This window comes from Eleutherodactylus coqui, chromosome 11, assembly GCF_035609145.1.
Source record: "Eleutherodactylus coqui strain aEleCoq1 chromosome 11, aEleCoq1.hap1, whole genome shotgun sequence".
Lineage (NCBI taxonomy): Eukaryota > Metazoa > Chordata > Amphibia > Anura > Eleutherodactylidae > Eleutherodactylus > Eleutherodactylus coqui.
The window spans coordinates 2,476,431-2,498,408 of record NC_089847.1 but is presented as its reverse complement, the minus strand read 5'-3'; the positions used below and the strand labels follow the sequence as shown (position 1 = coordinate 2,498,408).

The following is a 21,978-nucleotide window of genomic DNA, read 5'->3' as shown; positions in this document are numbered from 1 at the left end:
ACTGTAAGAGCAGAGAGACTATGGACCTCCCTCCTGAGGACGCGGTGACGGTGATACGATATAAGAGTATAAGAGGGTCTGGACGTCTTTCTTGAGTGTTACAATATTACATGTTATATCGCTGATTACTCGGGGGGGGGGGGCGGTGAATATTCCGATTGTCAGATTGAAGTTGGGAAGGAATTTTTTTCCCTTAAAATAAGGAAAATTGGCTTCTACCTCATTGACTCCTTGGTTTTTTTTTGCCTTCCTCTGGATCAACATGGGGGTAATAGGCTGAGCTGGATGGACATGTGTTTATTCTCAGCCTAGAATAGTAGCGGTATGTTACAGCTGAGGGTTTGTTACAATGTATCCAGCCTACACAGATGTGTCACCTGATACATTGTAACAGCTGTCTGTTCTGCTGTGTACACTAAGTGATCGCTCCGCTCTGGTGTAAGCCGTCCCTGGAGCCAAAGATTCCTGTAACTTCTGTCCAGTCTGGACTGTCAGGAGCGCCTCACCTGAATTTGGCCGCTGTGGGGCCCCTTGGGCCCATACATGCATTCTACTGTGGCGGATTTCTTCTCCATGAGGTGGATCCGGAACACAGGCTTCAGTCTCATTGGTTCATCGACGTGCGGGTCATGAGGAGGTAGATACATCCAGCCAATGATGAAGAAGCCGTCTACCTGCAGCAAGGAGACACAAGGTGAGGATGAAACAAGGGTCTGTCCATAGGGGCCACATAACACGGGATTATACTCCAGTCGCATCCAGAGCTGCATTCAGAATGGTAATGGATTCTGTGAGCTCTCAGGCTGCAGAACCTCTTTACCTGGTTACTCAGTGTATAAACAGAGAATGTCCTGCAGTTCTACACACCACATCTCCCAGAATGCTATGCAACTGACAGCGGAGTAGTGACAGGCTGCAGGGAGGTGAGGCATCCGCTAACCAGCAGAGCTCCAGATGCAGCTCTGGATGTGAGTAGAGTAAAGTACAAAATGATTTGCAAAGCTTCTTGATAAGTGATGCATCATGGGAGAGGAGCCTCTCCTATAATGTACAGGGCGATCACCCCTGGGGGGACTATAGGGGGTCCTCTATGGAGCTGCACACATTCACTGCAGGTCTCCTTTAAGTCTATAGACAGTAACCACCGCGTGACTCAGCGGCCCGCTGGCTCCTGGCAGACGATCTGCGCCGCAATCTAATGTATTCTACAGGCTGTAAATCTGCAGGTTTCCCGTAATGATGGCGACGCATCGCCCTGCGCCTGCGCTGTGGATCCCGGGGGACCTACAGAGCGCCATCTGGACAGGCCCGAGTCATCCACGGGCCGCAGCTGAGGACGGCGGCGCACAACTGTCCGCCAAGTAGGAGAATGCAGATCTCGTTAGCAGAATCCCCGCTGGCTGCAACCGGGTCAGAACCGGGGATGAGATTATAGAGGGCGCCGCACTGCAGTGCTCCTCACTTTACTCCATTCACATCCAATGCTGTTGGCGGTCACGGGATAAGCAGCATCCTGTGACCCCGCCGCTCATCTCTGCCTGGATCACTGCCCCCCTGGATGCAGCTCTGGATGTGACTGGAGTAGAAGACAAGGAGAATACAAGGTAAAGAAAGTGCTGATGGGCGCCATGATAGTCCGCAGACCCTCGTGGCTATAGGTGCCTCTTCTCCGGTACTCACCACAACGTTGAGGAGTCCTCCGTAGGGGCCGAGGTCGGGCTGCCAGAGACCCAGAATGTCCCGGTATTGGTGCAGCACTAAGAGGGGAGACAGGAAGCGGAAAACTAATTACTGATAACCACACCGAAAATAATGGGAGACCCGAGGAGGCCGTGCTCGCCCCGATGGACGCAATACGCCACTGCACACACAACTATATGACTTACTGATGTAACAGCGCCCCCTATAGGACAGTCATGAGAAACAAGGGGATTTACATCCTGGACCGCTCGCACAACAGAGGGCAGCGCAGAAGTATTCACCAGCAACCAAAGGGTTAAACGATTGCTATTTATTAATATGCATGGAAACACAGAGGGGCTCATTCACTTATAACAAAAATAGGACAAGCTGCGGGTTTTTTCATGCAATTGAAAATTGTGTGAAAAACACACATTTGTGTCTAAACCCCCCCCCCCCCTCCATATCTCTGCCCGTGTGAATGAGCCCCCGGGGGTCTGTGTGCGCAGCGAATCCGCAACGCATGACTGGAGGCAAAACTGCGCCGGCTGCTGCCTGACACTGGGCTTACTATTTCTGGTTGTGTCCCAGGCACCTGAGGCCTCGCCAAGATCTACTTAACCCCTTAATGACGCCGCCTATTTTGGCGTTGAAGTTGCAAAGATTTTTTGGATTTTCATCTCCATTTTTCAAAAGCCCTAACAGTTTTATCTTTCCGTCGCCGCGGCGGATGAGGGTGGGTTTTGCGCGGCGAGCTGTAGTTTTGGGTGGATAGAATGTATTATAGAACTTTATTGGTATTTTTTAGAGCCGGGAGCGATAAGATGCATTCCGCGATTGTGGCTTTCCCTTCAGTGTTAATCCAGCAGTATGAATCACAGGACGCGCTCCGTCCGATCGCTACAGAACCACAATTGTTACATTTCTTAGATGTTTTTTCACAAATGATTATTTTTTCCGTCGCTGCATTCTAAGTGTCGGAGCGCGGCGAGGGCTTCGGTTTTTGTGTGACGAGCTGTAGATCTCACTGGTTTGGGGTACAAGGTAAATAGTGCGGTCAGCTGATTGCGCAGATTGTGACGGATACGATGACGCCAAATAGGTGGGAGTTTTACATTTTTTTATACAAATAGGGGAAAATGCGCAAAAAAAGAGAGCTTTTTTTGTAATTTTTTACACTATTTCCATTATTTTTTGGATGTTTTTCATGTCCCTGTAGAGAGCTGACAGAATACAGACAGGTTCCTGCAGCACTCAATGCATCCGCCAATGGGGAGAAGATTCAAGCTCATGCAAAGCCGCTTCCACTGGGACCATCGAATGCCCGCCCCGGGGCAGAGATACGGGCAGCATAAAGGTGGAGCATTAATAAAGCTCTTTACTGCTCCATATAAGACAGGCAGCGTTTCGCCATCTCGTCTTTGTCCGCTCTGATCGCCATGATGATGCATTGTGGGACTTCTGTGCTGCCATGCCTTATTGCTTACAATGGCGAGCCGAGACGCCAGTATCTGGCATCCTGTTGCCATGGCAACCCAACAGCCCTTTGCGAATATAGTGCAGGGGTCCAATGACATCACAGGGGAAGCGCCCTCCCTCCGTGAACCCTTTACATGCCACGATCTACAGAGATAGTGGGGTGTAGGGAGTTAACAGCGGGGATCGCTGTTCTCATGGACGGAAGGACGGCCATCAGTAACAGCCGGCTCCCGCTGTGGGCTGGTGCTGCTCTGCTTCTGACTCCGCGCCATTCACATGACATAAGCTTACATCCTGGAGCATTAAGTACCACGCTGCCAGCGTGTACCCGCCCGCCCTCCTGTGCCCCCCGTAGGACAGTCTACTGCCCATTACAAGACACGGAGGCCTTTTATTTCTGGGTGACTCCCGCCGCCGATCCAGTCACAGAAGTAAAAGTTCGATTCTAGAAAGTTTCGCTGACGATGGCCTCGGTAGTTATTAGTTTGGGGTACAAGATAAATACTGCCTTCAGTTTATTTTACGGATCGCTATGGATACGATGAGGGCAAATAGCTGGGATTTTATATCTTTTATACAAATAGGGGAAAATGCGCAAAAAAAGGTTTGATTTACACTATTTTTATTGTTTTTTTTAACATTTTTTATATTCCTGTAGGGACTAGACCCGCTCTCATAATGCACTGCAGGACTTCTGTACTGCAGTGCATTATTACTTATATGATAGCCGAGACCGCCAGGAACTAAATCTGATGAGGGTCAATGCAGGAGAAAAAAGGGAGTTTACAAAGAGGAGGAGCCATGGAGTCAGCGGCGCTGCGGCTGCAGAGCTTTACTGCCGGCATCGCGGATCACAGAACATGACAGCAACCGCGAGCCGCACCTGAGCGACAACAGCCACCCATCGCTGTCCGATATTATTGCAGGTTGCAATCTGCGCTCTGATTGGCTGCCAGGGGCGACAAGGGAGGTTCTTCATAAATCTATCTACTTCATTAAAGAGTCGCTCAGGGAAAACCATTTCTACTTCATAAGGGTGAAATAAACACAAAGGAGCAGATCGGCCACAGAGTTGCCAGGGATATACTGCGGGCGCAGGAACCTCCCGCAGGCGTAATACGTTCAGAAGAAACGGGCCGTGTCATAACTAACACAGCTTTATAATCCTACTGTACCCCAACACGTCCCGCCCCTAATCTGGAAAGAATAAAGCGGAGTAACCGCCCTGAAAAGGACGACCCTGCACAGCAACCAAGCCCTAAATCACCCTACAACACCCTAGATGATGTCAGAGGAGTCAGATATCAAGAACTGAAGATCAGATCCAACAAGGAATATTAAGAGAAGTGAAGCACAACTAGAAGGTTTTCTCCCTGAGAGCGGCTAGAATGGGTGGATCTGCCAGCCGGAGGCGATAAGTCTAAGATCTGCCCTCACAGACACTGCAGACCAGTCTAGCAGGAAACTGCCCTGGTCATCAATAACAGCCAATCAGCGCGCAGCTTTTTATTCCTTAATCTGCTGTGAAAGTGAAAGCTGCGCTGTGATTGGTTGCCGGAGATGAGACAGACTCTCTTGGTTTTGGTAAACCTGCACCTTTGTGTAAATAACATCCCATGGAAACGATAAAATCTGCACCCCGGAACGACTCTTAAACGAGGGTAACATCTCTGTGCCAGTTCTGTGTTGTTGATTTATGGAGGTTTCTGGCATGAATTACAGTAAATCTGATTGGGCCCTGGAAGGCCCCGCCCTCCTTTATCAAACGGGGCAAAAAAGTTAGGTTGCAGTGCGCTCCAAAGTCTGCAACCTTTCAGTGCGACAAAACTGGCAGTTTGATAGAGGAGTCACTGAGGCGCGACGGGCATTACTGCTGCCTGACGGGCATATGCAGGGTGGCAGCAGCGGGCAGCTGAAAGGCTTCCCCGTTGGAACTAAACACATCCCATTTCTACTTCCTGATAAGCGACACCACAGAACCGCTGCTCGCCTCCTCTCACCTGGGGGCCCCACGGCGGATGATGTCACTGAAGGCCGCACCGGGCTGCAGGGACTGTCAGTTACTGCTGCGATCAGCAGTCTGTGGGAGGAGCCGGCATCCCATCACAGCGTAGACAAGTCCCACCCATGGGGGCAACACCACTAAATGGCGCCCCTCACAGCCTCCATGTAGCGAATACGTCATGAGCTTTTCACAACTGATTCCGCCACCTGCGCTCCACAAAGGACCCCCGTCGTCCCCCGCAAAGGACCCCCGTCATCCCCTGTCCCCCGCAAAGGACCCCCGTCGTCCCCCGCGCTCCGCAGAGGACCCCCGTCGTCCCCCGCGCTCCGCAGAGGACCCCCGTCGTCCCCCGCGCTCCGCAGAGGACCCCCGTCGTCCCCCGCGCTCCGCAGAGGACCCCCGTCGTCCCCCGTCCCCAGCAGAGGACCCCCGTCGTCCCCCGTCCCCAGCAGAGGACCCCCGTCATCCCCTGTCCCCCGCAAAGGACCCCCGTCGTCCCCCGCGCTCCGCAGAGGACCCCCGTCGCCCGCGCTCTGCAGAGGACCCCCGTCGCCCGGGCTCTGTGTCTGTAGCTGAGCTGAGGCTAGAAATGAAGTGTGAGCTCAGCCTAACATACTGTCTGTCAATTCATATTAAAGATCTCTGATTGCTGTCAGTGAATGCAAACAAAGAAGAAAAGAAAAAAAAACACTTTTCAAAAGGTTGAACCGCCCCCCTGAGCCGACACTCCTCGCAGCTGAGGGTCTGTTACAATGTCCCCAGTATAGACAGGTAAATGTGCAGACTGATACATTGTAACAAATTCAGCTGCAATAATTAGGCTTGAACCGGTCGTCCGCCTCTGGATGTGTATAAGAACGTCCCGATTCACTGACAGCAAGCAGGGATTGTAACAAAGTATATCTACAATTCCAGAGCCTTTCATTACACAGCAAACCTAAAGGGGCGCTCCGCCTGACTGCTGCTGGGTAAGGGCGCTGCACGTCCTCTGAGGGCAAGGGGATGCCACAGGCAGTGATGGTGGAGGACCCCTTTAAGGCAGAGCAACATGAAGACAGTAGGCCATCATACTCCACAGCGCCCCCTGCATGCAGCCCATGGGTGGTGGTGGCACAGAAGCGTGTGCACGGCGGCAGGGGAAGGGTTAACACAGACAGCGCACCTCCATGCAGATACCTACGGCAGGTATACACGTCTCGATAGGTCATGTGCTCATAGTCGGGGAGGAGCCTCATAAATCGCCCAGATTTCACCCTCGGATTAATACCTGACAGCAAGACACAGCGGGTTAGGGAGGGCGAGAGAAATACACAGGAGGACGCCATGGTGAGGCAGGGAGAGCGCGGCGCCAGGCACTGCAGCTCCTCACCACATGATGGCGGCCTTTAAAGGGGGAGGGGTTATAGTCAGGCCCCTCCCACACACAATGAACAAATACTAGGAAATCCAAACTCGGTGCTGTGTTCATCTAAGGGTTAAAGGTCAAACCCCACCCTCCCCCTTTGCTGGTGGCAGGGGGATCACCGAGCAATAGAATTTGGGTGCAGTTCCCCTTTAAATGCACCCGCCAACTAATGACATTAATGATGGCGGCTACGGTCCCCCGATCCTGGTGGATGCGCCCTTCCCAGGTCTCTCACTCACGTTTGACGTAAACCTCCTGGCAGGAGACCCCGGCGACTTCCAGCTTCCGGAGATTCTCATGAACGCCGTATTCTGCGAAGAAAAACGGAATCAGTCAGAATATCAGCGATAACTCCGCCTCCAGTCACATCCAAAGCTGCAGTCCGGTGACCGAAGAGCCGAGGGGTAACACCGCCAGCAGCCTCGGAACTCCCACAATGCACTGCCCTCTTGTAGATGCAGCTCTGGGTGTGACTGCAGTACAAGGACGCCAGTTATCTGCGGAAGCGGCGAACGTAGAATCATTTCGTGTTCAAAAGTGTACTGTTCCTTTAAGTTTTACATCTGATCGCGGAGCGCCATTCCTCTACTAAGTTCTACCTCACAGCGATGACATCACAGCGATGCGGATTGCGATCCCGCGGCGGAGCGGTCGTCTACCCCGAGCCCTACCTTATGAGGACGGCCAGCAACCTGTAGCGGGTAAAAGCGGTCAGCGCTGGAAGGCGTCGATATCTGCGCAAGATGCGAATCCGCTAATCCAGTATAACAGCGCAAAACTAAACCAGTCCGTCTAAAACCGCGCCAGACGTATCACGGGGAGCGCTCACACAGCGTGACTGTAGACGTCACGCGACTCCTGAAGGCAGCCACTCCCGCTTCTCTCCGCTCCGCCATTCTGCGCTCCGAGTACGGCGGGACCTCGTAAAACGGACACCAGAGAGTTACAAGTTGTTTACGCCCAGGATTCCGTCGCAGCGCCGCACACAGTAACGCTACGTGACTCACAATGGATGGTAACTTTGGCGCACCACTACTTATCAGATCGATTGCTTTAGTGATCGCATTTAAGCCACGCCCCCGTCTGGTAAATCACGGGAAGAAGTATCGAAAACCCTTAGACATGTAGGATACTTTTTGGCGCACTTGCAGCCACGCCCCTTGCCAAGTGAACCGCCAGGCTTTTAGCACACGAGGTGAATCTGCTTCACCACATTTCGCCGGCGCAATTAGCTTAGTAAATGTCCCAACATAAGCATCCGGGAAACCGCGTGGCGGGCCGTCACATGGCCAAACTATAACGGCGCCCCCGAAGGCCCCACGTGAGGCGCTGCGCACATTCAGCCGCTACTTCCACAGAAGCGAATACAGCGGCGCTCACACATACGGATCAGCCACAAGTGACGCGGTCCGTAAAGGGGAGGTCCAATCTAGACGCCCGGAGGGTGGGGCCTCCTATCAGCCTCGCGCTGCAGCTTTATCAGCGACTGATAGTCGCCGCACGACCAGAACCGGCATTTAGGATTCCGTAACGCCCGTCCGCGACCGGAGAGGTTAACCCTTTCATTGCTGGCGGGAGAGACAGCTGAGCAGCAGTTCTGTGGGGTGACAGTCAGGGAGGTCAGTAGAGACCGCGCCGGCTACCGTACGCACCAGACCACAAATAAAGGGCCAGCAGCCGGATGCAGAGGGGGGCTTATTCACACCGCGTTGGCGCCCCTCACAGATGTGCGACGCATTAACCCATCGCTTGCTGCGGGCTGACCTACACCGCTGCTCTCCGGTTTATCTGACTATGGTATAAACCTCGCCCCTTGTCTGCTGGGGGCGGGGCTAACACCGCATCGCACCCGCGTGAACCTCAAATGTGCATACGGGCTTCATGCGAGGGCGATTTCAAACAGCTAAAGCGCGGCCGCGGCGCAATCAGCGACTGACGAAGAGTTCAGTAACATTATACTAGACTTCACGCTTCACCAGACCGTCTCAAGATCTCTGCTTGCTGTCCTGAATGGAAATCCTGTCCTGACCTGGTCCAGCTAAGGGCTCCTGTCCAGGGGGATTGTGCAAGGTGTTCCCCGCGGCGTTGCTATAGAAAGTGCGGCCCCCCTTTTCCATGAGCGGAGGACCAGAGCGATTCTCTGCTTTCGGGTGGCAAATCGCAGCATTCCGCCGTTGTCCGTGGTGAGCCCGTCAGATAGGCGCACCGGGGAGAACTGACAGCGCTCACCCCTGCTCCCCCGCTAGCGAGATGCCGCAGCTCCCGTGGACAGGCAGCCTAACACAAGGACACGGCTCGCTGCCGGCTGCTAGGAAGAAGACCCCCAAAGTATCCGGACCGAAAGAAGGGGGGCAATAAGACAAAACGGGAGCGTCGCCAAGAATCCACAGCCGGAGACAGATGGATCAGCCAAACCGGACCCGATCCTGCCGGCGAAACGCAACGTCTCCCGCGATCCGCGCTAATCCTCATTAATTATTCATGGTGGCTTAGGAGCGAGACGACGGATATGAAAGTGACAAGAGCGGCGGCGGCATCCCACGGACGGCGGAGGAGGCGGGCAACGAATATACCATACAGGGGAAGAGGTCATGTATGTACACAGAACAGTGAGTGCAGCTCTGGAGTATAATACAGGATGTAACTCAGGAGCAGTACAGGATAAATAATGTATGTACACAGTGACTCCACCAGCAGAATAGTGAGTGCAGCTCTGGAGTATAATACAGGATGTAACTCAGGAGCAGTACAGGATAAGTAATGTATGTACACAGTGACTCCACCAGCAGAACAGTGAGCGCAGCTCTGGGGTATAATACAGGATGTAACTCAGGAGCAGTACAGGATAAATAATGTATGTACACAGTGACTCCACCAGCAGAATAGTGAGTGCAGCTCTGGAGTATAATACAGGATGTAACTCAGGATCAGTACAGGATAAGTAATGTATGTACACAGTGACTCCACCAGCAGAATAGTGAGTGCAGCTCTGGAGTATAATACAGGATGTAACTCAGGAGCAGTACAGGATTAAGTAATGTATGTACACAGTGACTCCACCAGCAGAATAGTGAGTGCAGCTCTGGAGTATAATACAGGATGTAACTCAGGAGCAGTACAGGATAAATAATGTATGTACACAGTGACTCCACCAGCAGAATAGTGAGTGCAGCTCTGGAGTATAATACAGGATGTAACTCAGGAGCAGTACAGGATAAATAATGTATGTACACAGTGACTCCACCAGCAGAATAGTGAGTGCAGCTCTGGAGTATAATACTGGATGTAACTCAGGAGCCGTACAGGATAAGTAATGTATGTACACAGTGACTCCACCAGCAGAATAGTGAGTGCAGCTCTGGGGGTATAATACAGGATGTAACTCAGGAGCAGTACAGGATAAATAATGTATGTACACAGTGACTGCAGCAGCAGAATAGTGAGTGCAGCTCTGGAGTATAATACTGGATGTAACTCAGGATCCGTACAGGATAAGTAATGTATATACACAGTGACTGCAGCAGCAGAATAGTGAGTGCAGCTCTGGAGTATAATACAGGATGTAACACAGGATCAGTACAGGATAAATAATGTATGTACACAGTGACTCCACCAGCAGAATAGTGAGTGCAGCTCTGGAGTATAATACTGGATGTAACTCAGGAGCAGTACAGGATAAGTAATGTATGTACACAGTGACTCCACCAGCAGAATAGTGAGTGCAGCTCTGGAGTATAATACTGGATGTAACTCAGGGTCACTACAGGATAAGTAATGTATGTAGACAGTGACCTCACCAGCAAAATAGTGAGTGCAGCTCTGGGGTATAATACAGGATGTAACTCAGGATCAGTACAGGATAAGTAATGTATGTACACAGTGACTCCACCAGCAGAATAGTGAGTGCAGCTCTGCAGTATAATACAAGATGTAACTCAGGAGTAGTACAGGATAAGTAATGTATGTACACAGTGACTTCACCAGCACAATAGTGAGTGCAGCTCTGGAGGATAATACAGGATGTAGCTCAAGGTCAGTACAGGATAAGTAATGTATGTACACAGTGACTTCACCACCAGCAGAATAGTGAGTGCAGCTCTGGGGTATAATACAGGATATAACTCAGGATCAGTACAGGATAAGTAATGTATGTACACAGTGACTCCACCAGGAGAATAGTGAGTGCAGCTCTGGAGTATAATACTGGATGTAACTCAGGATCAGTACAGGATAAGTAATGTATGTACACAGTGACTCCACCAGCAGAATAGTGAGTGCAGCTCTGGAGGATAATACAGGATGTAACTCAGGGTCAGTACAGGATAAGTAATGTATGTACACAGTGACTCCACCAGGAGAATAGTGAGTGCAGCTCTGGAGTATAATACTGGATGTAACTCAGGAGCAGTACAGGATAAGTAATGTAAGTACACAGTGACTCCACCAGCAGAATAGTGAGTGCAGCTCTGGGGTATAATACAGGATATAACTCAGGAGCAGTACAGGATAAGTAATGTATGTAGACAGTGACCCCACCAGCAGAATAGTGAGTGCAGCTCTGGGGTATAATACAGGATGTAACTCGGGGTCAGTACAGGATAAGTAATGTATGTACACAGTGACTCCACCAGCAGAATAGTGAGTGCAGCTCTGGGATATAATACAAGATGTAACTCAGGAGCAGTACAGGATCAGTAATGTATGTACACAGTGACTGCTCCAGCAGAATAGTGAGTGCAGCTCTGGAGTATAATACAGGATGTAACTCAGGGGCAGTACAGGATAAGTAATGTATGTACACAGTGACTCCACCAGCAGAATAGTGAGTGCAGCTCTGGGATATAATACAAGATGTAACTCAGGAGCAGTACAGGATCAGTAATGTATGTACACAGTGACTGCTCCAGCAGAATAGTGAGTGCAGCTCTGGGGTATAATACAGGATGTAACTCAGGAGCAGTACAGGATAAGTAATGTATGTACACAGTGACTCCACCAGCAGAATAGAGAGTGCAGCTCTGGAGTATAATACAGGATGTAACTCAGGAGCAGTACAGGATAAGTAATGTATGTAGACAGTGACCCCACCAGCAGAATAGTGAGTGCAGCTCTGGGGTATAATACAGGATGTAACTCGGGGTCAGTACAGGATAAGTAATGTATGTACACAGTGACTCCAGCAGCAGAATAGTGAGTGCAGCTCTGGGGTATAATACCGGATGTATATCAGGATCAGTACAGGATAAGTAATGTATGTACACAGTGACTCCACCAGCAGAATAGTGAGTGCAGCTCTGGGGTATAATACAGGATGTAACTCAGGAGCAGTACAGGATAAGTAATGTATGTACACAGTGATTCCACCAGCAGAATAGTGAGTGCAGCTCTGGGGTATAATACAGGATGTAACTCAGGAGCAGTACAGGATAAGTAATGTATGTACACAGTGATTCCACCAGCAGAATAGTGAGTGCAGCTCTGGGGTATAATACAGGATGTAACTCAGGATCAGTACAGGATAAGTAATGTTATGTATGAGGATCTCTGCTCCCGGCGGTTCTGTGATTTCAGATGCTTCTCTATTCATATAAATATGGAGAAGTTTCCTGTACATAAATTTGCGCTTCGATTTTGGCGGCCGCCTGCGGTCCAGGAGACGGCAAAGATCCTACAAGTGGTGGGAAGAAACAGCAAGAGGCATAAATAGCGCCAGTGTCTGCAGTTTGGTCTATCAGGTGTGGTTAGCGGTGTTCTCCGGTTGTGGCGGCGGTCCGCCCGCACTGGACGCCATCGCTGCATTATTTCGTAACAACAAAACACTTTTGCAGTATTATTTTCCAAATCATTAAAATAGCGCCAGCCGAACCGCGAGGATAACCGGACATTCACCCGGCCAGTGTCACATGGGCGAGCCCCTCCCCCGCTGTTATCAGCTGGTGACCTTAGTGCAGAGGTCGCAGGAAGAGATGTGACAACAGTGAGGCAACAAGTATCAGTGTGAGGTTCGTGTATTTAGGTGCTGCTCTATAATCTCGGACTTCAGGGCGCACGCCGCCGCCGCCGCCGCTTAGATTGGCGGCGAGTTGTTTTATTTTTTTATATATTTTTTTGTATTCAATTCTGCACATTTTTTAGGCTTTCTTTTGTAAGGTGTGACAGCGGCGGCCATAGGAGCCCCCGTTATGGGGAACCCCCCCTCGTGTGATCGCCAAGACCCAGCAGCTCTGAGATGCCGCGGGTCGCCAGCGATCACATGATCACCGGGTCCTATGCAGCAAACCTAACTGCTGCTTCCTCATTGGGCTCCGTGTAGCCTGTAAGAGAGATGCGGCTATAATCCGCTACTGACTCTTCGGGGCGGCGGCGGCCGACCTGCTAGACTGCAGGAGCTTTCATCCCGTGCCAACTGTGGAAGCGGCACACACTGTTACCACGAACGACGCTCCAAGTAGATCCCGACCGCCGATCCAATCTCCAAGCGCTTCCAAAGAGAGTAGAAGGAGCAGCAGGCGGGTGCAAAAGTAGGAATTCAGATCCTCAGCGCACAGAGGCCTGATAAAGGGCCGGTGTGCAGCCGAAACGTTGTCTATGCCTCTCAGTGGAGTCTAATACAGAGGCATCCTCTTTTCCCCCCGTCCGCTGCTCCTTCTAAAGCCCAGACTCAAGCGTCACATATTTATTGTGTTTGGTCTTTATGGGGTTAAAGGGGTCTCTGGGACTAAACAGGCGCCCAGCTGTCCCCCGTATTTGATCTGCTGGGGTCACACTGCTATACCAGACACGGCCACTAGACAGTGTACAGCGCTGTAGCTGGATGGCATGAAGCAGCCACTGCCGCTCCTTTCAGCTGACTGCAGCTGGGCAATCGTGTAGCACTAGAAAACCCCTTTAAGGGCCTTTTCGATGGGGTGATGATCGTCCAAATGCGTTTTCGGATGACCGTTTGTTCCCAACACCGTACCACGTGATCAGCCGACAAACCACAAGAAGCTCCTTGTCACTGATCATATCTTGTATGAGGCCATAGAAATCGTCCGTCGCCCAGCGTTCAAACAGGGGAAGAAAGGAACGACAAAGGGATTACTGGATAGTCTGATACATCGCCGACCAGCGGCGTCACGGGAGCCTATAGGTCTGTGCAGGAGGGGCCGTATAGACCCGACAGATACCCAGTTACCCCACTCTAATACCCCCCGATGCACAACTGCCTCACTGTAACACCGCCCCGATGTGCAGACCTCCCACTGTAATACCCCCCGATGTGCAGACCTCCCACTGTAATACCCCCCGATGTGCGGACCTCCCACTGTAATACCCCCCAATGTGCAGACCTCCCACTGTAATACCCCCCAATGTGCAGACCTCCCACTGTAATACCCCCCAATGTGCAGACCTCCCACTGTAATACCCCCCAATGTGCAGACCTCCCACTGTAATACCCCCCGATGTGCGGACCTCCCACTGTAATACCCCCCAATGTGCAGACCTCCCACTGTAATACCCCCCAATGCACAACTGCCTCACTGTAACACCTCCCCGATGTGCAGACCTCCCACTGTAATACCCCCCGATGTGCGGACCCCTCCCACTGTAATACCCCCCGATGTGCGGACCCCTCCCACTGTAATACCCCCCGATGTGCGGACCCCTCCCACTGTAATACCCCCCGATGTGCGGACCCCTCCCACTGTAATACCCCCCGATGTGCGGACCCCTCCCACTGTAATACCCCCCGATGTGCGGACCTCCAACTGTAATACTCCCCGTTGCAGTCACCCCTCCACATGTTTTTCCACAGGTGCACGACCCCATCTTCCCCACCTACCAAGGTAGGTGCCCATCCCCCGTCTCCCTCCAAGGTAGGTGCCCATCCCCCTGTCTCTTCAGTGGTAGGTGCCTGTCTTTATCTCACTCACGTAGAGACACGAGGACGGGCACCTACTGGTAGGTGCCCACCTGCCCCAGAAGGTGCCCGTCCCCGTGTCGCCACCGTTAGGTGCCCGCCTCAGTAGGTGGCGTCCCCCTGTCTCCCCCCAAGGTAGTTGCTGTTCCCCCTGTCTCACGCAGTAGATGCCCGCCCCCCTGTCTCTCTCCTGGTAGGTGCCTGTCCCTGTCTCACTAACGTTGGTGCCTACATCCCCCGGAAGGTGCCCATCCAAGTGTCACCACCGGTAGGTGCCCGTTTCCCTCCCCCCACATAGGTGCCCCCCCTGTAAGTACCCATCCCCATTGCCCCCGGTAGGTGCCCATTAAGCTGTCCCCCCCCTGGCACATGACTGCCCCCCCCCCCAGTACATGGCTGTCACCCCCTGGTACATGCCCCCCTCCCCATCTCGCCAGGTAGGTGCTCCCCCCGTACGTGACCATCCCTGTGCCTCCCCCCCAATAGATGCCCGCCTCTCTGTGTCATTCCCCAGTAGTGCCTGTCCCCCTGTGTCTCCCCCATGGTTGGTGCCTGCCCCCCTGTGTCTCCTCCCGATAGGTAGTCATTCGCCTGTGTCATCCCCCAGTAGGTGCCCATTCCCCTGTCTCTCTCCCCCCGGGAGGTGGCCATCACCTTGTGTCATCCCCCCAGTAGATGCCTGTCCCCCTGTGACCCCCTCCCCCCCGGTAGGTGCCAGTCCCCCTGTCTCCCCCCCCCCCCCCCCGGTAGGTGCCCGTCCCCCTGTCTCTCCTACGGGTAGTTGGCTGTCCCCCTGTGTTATCCCCCCGTAGGTGCCCATCCCCGTGTCTTCCCCCGGTAATTGCCCGTCCCCCTGTCATACTCCCCGGTAGGTGCCCATCCCACTGTCACTCCAACGGGTAGGTGGCTGTCCCCCTGTGTCATCACCCGGTAGGTTCCCATCCCCATGTCTTCCCCCCGTAGTTGGCCGTCCCCGTGTCTTCCCCCGGTAGGTGCCGGTCCCCCTGTGTCTTCCCCCCGGTAGGTGACCGTCTCCCTGTCTTTCCCCCACGGTAGGTGCCCGTTCACCTGTCTTTCCCCCCCCATTAGGTGCCTATCTCCCTGTGTCATCCCCTGGTAGGTGCCTGTCCCCCTGTGTCTTCTTCTGGTGGGTGCCTGTCCCCTTGTGTCTCCCCCCCCCCCCCCCCCCCGTAAGTGCCCGTCACCTTGTGTCATCCAATGGTGGGTGCCCTGTCCCTGTCTCTCTCCCGGTATATGCCCGTCGCCTGTCTTCCCCGGAAGATGCCCGTTCCCTTGTGTCTTCCCCCGGTAGGTGCCCGTCCCCTTGTGTCTTCCCCCGGTAGGTGCCCGTCCCCTTGTGTCTTCCCCCGGTAGGTGCCCGTTCCCTTGTGTCTTCCCCCCGTAGTTGCCCGTCCCCCTGTCTTTCCCCCCCAGTAGGTGCCCGTTCCCCTGTGTCTCCCCCTGGTAGTTGCCTGTCCCCCTGTCTTTCCCCCCAGTAGGTGCCCGTTCCCCTGTGTCTCCCGCACGGTAGGTGCCCGTCCCACTGTCTCTCCAATGGGTAGGTGGCTGTCCCCCTGTGTCATCCCCCGGTATAGGTTCCCATCCTCGTGTCTTCCCCCGGTAGTTGGCCGCCCCCCTGTGTCTTCCCCCGGCAGGTGCAGCTCCTCCTGTGTCTTCCCCCGTGTGGGTGCCCGTCACCCTTCTCTCCCACCCACCTCCCGGTTGGTGCCTGTCCCCCTTCTCCCCCACCCCTGGTTGGGTGCCCATCCCACTGTTTCATCCCACAGTAGGTAGCCGTCTCCCTGTCTCTCCACCACAGTAAGTGCTTGTCCCCTTGTGTCATCCCATGGTGGGAGCCCTGTCCCCCTGTCTTTTCCCAGGTATATGCCCATCCCCTGTTTCCCCCCTTAGGTGCCTTCTCCCCTGGTAGGTGCCTGTCTCCTGTGTCTGCCCCCCGTAGGTGCCCGTCCCCTGTGTCTGCCCCCCGTAGGTGCCCGTCCCCTTGTGTCATCCCATGGTGGGTGCCCTGTCCCTTCCCCGGTATATGCCCGTCCCCCTGTGTCTCCCCCAGTAGGTGCCCGTCCCCCGGTAGATGCCCGTTCCCGTGTCTCCCCTGGTAGGTGCCCGTTCCCCTGTGTCTTCCCTGGTAGGTGCCCGTTCCCCTGTGTCTCCCCCGGTAGGTGCCCGTTCCCCTGTGTCTCCCCCGGTAGGTGCCCGTCCCCTTCGTCCCCCGATAGGTGCCCGTCGCCCTGTCTCTCCCCAGTAGCTGCACGTCCCCCTGAGTCTCTCCTCGGTAGGTGCCCGTTCCCCTGTGTCTCCCCCGGTAGGTGCCCGTTCCCCTGTGTCTCCCCCGGTAGGTGCCCGTTCCCCTGTGTCTCCCCCGGTAGGTGCCCGTCCCCTTCGTCCCCCGATAGGTGCCCGTTCCCCTGTGTCTCCCCCGGTAGATGCCTGTTCCCCTGTCTCTCCCCCCGGTAGATGCCCGTCCCCGTGTCTCCCCCGGTAGATGCCCGTCCCCCTGTGTCATGCCCGGTAGGTGCCCGTTCCCCTGCGTCTTCCCCGGTAGGTGCCCGTTCCCCTGCGTCTTCCCCGGTAGGTGCCCGTTCCCCAGTGTCATGCCCTAGTAGGTTCCCGTCCCCCTGTGTCTCCCCCGGTAGGTGCCCGTCCCCCTGTGTCTACCCGGTAGGTGCCCGTCCCCTGTGTCTGCCCCCCGTAGGTGCCCGTCCCCTTGTGTCATCCCATGGTGGGTGCCCTGTCCCTTCCCCGGTATATGCCCGTCCCCCTGTGTCTCCCCCAGTAGGTGCCCGTCCCCCGGTAGATGCCCGTTCCCCTGTGTCTCCCCCGGTAGATGCCTGTTCCCCTGTCTCTCCCCCCGGTAGATGCCCGTCCCCGTGTCTCCCCCGGTAGATGCCCGTCCCCCTGTGTCATGCCCGGTAGGTGCCCGTTCCCCTGCGTCTTCCCCGGTAGGTGCCCGTTCCCCTGCGTCTTCCCCGGTAGGTGCCCGTTCCCCAGTGTCATGCCCTAGTAGGTTCCCGTCCCCCTGTGTCTCCCCCGGTAGGTGCCCGTCCCCCTGTGTCTACCCGGTAGGTGCCCGTCCCCCTGTGTCTTCCCCGGTAGGTGCCCGTTCCCCTGTGTCTTGCCCGGTTCCCCTGTGTCATGCCCTAGTAGGTGCCCGTCCCCCTGTGTCTCCCCCGGTAGGTGCCCGTCCCCCTGTGTCTCCCCCGGTAGGTGCCCGTCCCCCTGTCTCTCCCCCGGTAGATGCCCATCCCCCTGTGTATCCCCCGGTAGGTGCCCGTTCCCCTGTGTCATGCCCGGTAGGTGCCCGTTCCCCTGTGTCATGCCCGGTAGGTGCCTGTTCCCCTGTGTCATGCCAGGTAGGTGCCCGTTCCCCTGTGTCATGCCAGGTAGGTGCCCGTTCCCCTGTGTCTCCCCCGGTAGGTGCCCGTTCCCCTGTGTCTTCCCCGGTAGGTGCCCGTTCCCCTGTGTCTTCCCCGGTAGGTGCCCGTTCCCCTGTTTCATGCCCGGTAGGTGCCCGCTCCCCTGTGTCATGCCCGGTAGGTGCCCGTCCCCCTGTGTCTCCCCCGGTAGGTGCCCGCTCCCCTGTGTCATGCCCTAGTAGGTGCCCGCTCCCCTGTGTCATGCCCGGTAGGTGCCCGCTCCCCTGTGTCATGCCCGGTAGGTGCCCGCTCCCCTGTGTCATGCCCTAGTAGGTGCCCGTCCCCCTGTGTCTCCCCCGGTAGGTGCCCGTTCCCCTGTGTCATGCCCGGTAGGTGCCCGTGCCCCTGTGTCCTGCCCGGTAGGTGCCCGTTCCCCTGTGTCTTGCCCGGTTCCCCTGTGTCATGCCCTAGTAGGTGCCCGTCCCCCTGTGTCTCCCCCGGTAGGTGCCCGTCCCCCTGTGTCTCCCCCGGTAGGTGCCCGTCCCCCTGTCTCTCCCCCGGTAGATGCCCATCCCCCTGTGTATCCCCCGGTAGGTGCCCGTTCCCCTGTGTCATGCCCGGTAGGTGCCCGTTCCCCTGTGTCATGCCCGGTAGGTGCCCGTTCCCCTGTGTCATGCCAGGTAGGTGCCCGTTCCCCTGTGTCATGCCAGGTAGGTGCCCGTTCCCCTGTGTCTCCCCCGGTAGGTGCCCGTTCCCCTGTGTCTTCCCCGGTAGGTGCCCGTTCCCCTGTGTCATGCCCGGTAGGTGCCCGCTCCCCTGTGTCATGCCCGGTAGGTGCCCGTCCCCCTGTGTCTCCCCCGGTAGGTGCCCGCTCCCCTGTCTCATGCCCTAGTAGGTGCCCGTTCCCCTGTGTCATGCCCGGTAGGTGCCCGCTCCCCTGTCCCTTCCCCGGTATATGCCCGTCCCCCTGTGTCATGCCCTAGTAGGTGCCCGTCCCCCGGTAGATGCCCGTTCCCCTGTGTCTCCCCTGGTAGGTGCCCGTTCCCCTGTGTCTTCCCTGGTAGGTGCCCGTTCCCCTGTGTCTCCCCCGGTAGGTGCCCGTTCCCCTGTGTCTCCCCCGGTAGGTGCCCGTCCCCTTCGTCCCCCGATAGGTGCCCGTCGCCCTGTCTCTCCCCAGTAGCTGCACGTCCCCCTGAGTCTCTCCTCGGTAGGTGCCCGTTCCCCTGTGTCTCCCCCGGTAGGTGCCCGTTCCCCTGTGTCTCCCCCGGTAGGTGCCCGTTCCCCTGTGTCTCCCCCGGTAGGTGCCCGTCCCCTTCGTCCCCCGATAGGTGCCCGTTCCCCTGTGTCTCCCCCGGTAGATGCCTGTTCCCCTGTCTCTCCCCCCGGTAGATGCCCGTCCCCGTGTCTCCCCCGGTAGATGCCCGTCCCCCTGTGTCATGCCCGGTAGGTGCCCGTTCCCCTGCGTCTTCCCCGGTAGGTGCCCGTTCCCCTGCGTCTTCCCCGGTAGGTGCCCGTTCCCCAGTGTCATGCCCTAGTAGGTTCCCGTCCCCCTGTGTCTCCCCCGGTAGGTGCCCGTCCCCCTGTGTCTACCCGGTAGGTGCCCGTCCCCCTGTGTCTTCCCCGGTAGGTGCCCGTTCCCCTGTGTCTTGCCCGGTTCCCCTGTGTCATGCCCTAGTAGGTGCCCGTCCCCCTGTGTCTCCCCCGGTAGGTGCCCGTCCCCCTGTGTCTCCCCCGGTAGGTGCCCGTCCCCCTGTCTCTCCCCCGGTAGATGCCCATCCCCCTGTGTATCCCCCGGTAGGTGCCCGTTCCCCTGTGTCATGCCCGGTAGGTGCCCGTTCCCCTGTGTCATGCCCGGTAGGTGCCTGTTCCCCTGTGTCATGCCAGGTAGGTGCCCGTTCCCCTGTGTCATGCCAGGTAGGTGCCCGTTCCCCTGTGTCTCCCCCGGTAGGTGCCCGTTCCCCTGTGTCTTCCCCGGTAGGTGCCCGTTCCCCTGTGTCTTCCCCGGTAGGTGCCCGTTCCCCTGTTTCATGCCCGGTAGGTGCCCGCTCCCCTGTGTCATGCCCGGTAGGTGCCCGTCCCCCTGTGTCTCCCCCGGTAGGTGCCCGCTCCCCTGTGTCATGCCCTAGTAGGTGCCCGCTCCCCTGTGTCATGCCCGGTAGGTGCCCGCTCCCCTGTGTCATGCCCGGTAGGTGCCCGCTCCCCTGTGTCATGCCCTAGTAGGTGCCCGTCCCCCTGTGTCTCCCCCGGTAGGTGCCCGTTCCCCTGTGTCATGCCCGGTAGGTGCCCGTGCCCCTGTGTCCTGCCCGGTAGGTGCCCGTTCCCCTGTGTCTTGCCCGGTTCCCCTGTGTCATGCCCTAGTAGGTGCCCGTCCCCCTGTGTCTCCCCCGGTAGGTGCCCGTCCCCCTGTGTCTCCCCCGGTAGGTGCCCGTCCCCCTGTCTCTCCCCCGGTAGATGCCCATCCCCCTGTGTATCCCCCGGTAGGTGCCCGTTCCCCTGTGTCATGCCCGGTAGGTGCCCGTTCCCCTGTGTCATGCCCGGTAGGTGCCTGTTCCCCTGTGTCATGCCAGGTAGGTGCCCGTTCCCCTGTGTCATGCCAGGTAGGTGCCCGTTCCCCTGTGTCTCCCCCGGTAGGTGCCCGTTCCCCTGTGTCTTCCCCGGTAGGTGCCCGTTCCCCTGTGTCTTCCCCGGTAGGTGCCCGTTCCCCTGTGTCTTCCCCGGTAGGTGCCCGTTCCCCTGTGTCATGCCCGGTAGGTGCCCGCTCCCCTGTGTCATGCCCGGTAGGTGCCCGTCCCCCTGTGTCTCCCCCGGTAGGTGCCCGCTCCCCTGTGTCATGCCCTAGTAGGTGCCCGTTCCCCTGTGTCATGCCCGGTAGGTGCCCGCTCCCCTGTGTCATGCCCGGTAGGTGCCCGCTCCCCTGTGTCATGCCCTAGTAGGTGCCCGTCCCCCTGTGTCTCCCCCGGTAGGTGCCCGTTCCCCTGTGTCATGCCCTAGTAGGTGCCCGTTCCCCTGTGTCATGCCCGGTAGGTGCCCGCTCCCCTGTCATGCCCGGTAGGTGCCCGCTCCCCTGTGTCATGCCCGGTAGGTGCCCGCTCCCCTGTGTCTCCCCCGGTAGGTGCCCGCTCCCCTGTGTCATGCCCGGTAGGTGCCCGCTCCCCTGTGTCATGTCCGGTAGGTGCCCGCTCCCCTGTGTCATGCCCGGTAGGTGCCCGCTCCCCTGTGTCATGCCCTAGTAGGTGCCCGTCCCCCTGTGTCTCCCCCGGTAGGTGCCCGCTCCCCTGTGTCATGCCCGGTAGGTGCCCGTTCCCCTGTGTCATGCCCTAGTAGGTGCCCGGGCCTCACCCTGCCGGCAGCGTCTCCTCCAGATGGTGTCGGTGCTGAGGATCTGGCGGAACTTCCGGCACACCAGGGCCAGCGGCGGCAGCTCGGTGCCGGGGAGGCAGGAGAAGATCTCCACCAGGATCTCGGGCGGCAGCTGCAGCAGGGTGCGGGCTCCCCGGGGCGCCGGCTGCACCTCCACCCGCTGCACCTCCGCCCGCTCCCCGTCCTCCAGCTCCTGCCGCTGCTGGCATCCCGCGGAGTGCACCACACCGCATAGCCGGGCACACACCGCCATCCCCGGTCCACAGCGGCGCTGACAGCCGGGGATCCCGCCCACTCCAGGCCCGGACACGCCCACTGTCAGAGCGGCCGGCCCGCCCGGTGAACTCCTGCTGCGGCCGGGGGGGTGTCTGTGAATGTGGGGGGGGTCGGCGGGGACCGGAGGAGAGGAGAAAACCGGGAGCACCGGAAAACCGAAAAAGAAGAGCAAGAAAAACCTCGTGCCCCGTGTGAGGATCGAACTCACGACCTTCAGATTATGAGACTGACGCGCTACCTACTGCGCTAACGAGGCGCTGAGGGGAGGAGAGCGGTGGGGGAGAAGAGGCTGCTGAGAGGGGCTGCAGGGGGAGAAAAAGCTGCTGAGAGGGGCTGCAGGGGAGAAGAGGCTGCTGAGAGGGGCTGCAGGGGACAAGAGGCTGCTGAGAGGGGCTGCAGGGGACAAGAGGCTGCTGAGAGGGGCTGCAGGGGACAAGAGGCTGCTGAGAGGGGCTGCAGGGGACAAGAGGCTGCTGAGAGGGGCTGCAGGGGACAA

At 56.9% G+C, this 21,978-nt stretch overlaps 1 protein-coding gene across 2 annotated transcripts in view; it reads right to left on the bottom strand.

Moving 5' to 3' along the window:
* FBXO31 (F-box protein 31) overlaps positions 1-21,507 on the bottom strand; it is a 35,884-nt gene extending 14,377 nt beyond the window's left edge. The window contains exons 1-5 of one of the 2 annotated variants that reach the window (XM_066582474.1): positions 21,186-21,507; positions 6,809-6,880; positions 6,345-6,431; positions 1,681-1,757; positions 507-674 (exon numbers count right to left, since the gene is read on the bottom strand). In XM_066582474.1, coding sequence (XP_066438571.1) covers positions 507-674; positions 1,681-1,757; positions 6,345-6,431; positions 6,809-6,880; positions 21,186-21,459 — 678 coding nt within the window. In that variant the 5' untranslated portion in view covers positions 21,460-21,507. The remainder of the gene's footprint in view (positions 1-506; positions 675-1,680; positions 1,758-6,344; positions 6,432-6,808; positions 6,881-21,185) is intronic. The other variant, XM_066582475.1, reaches the window with a different exon arrangement.
* Between the last annotated feature and the right edge of the window lie 471 nt (positions 21,508-21,978).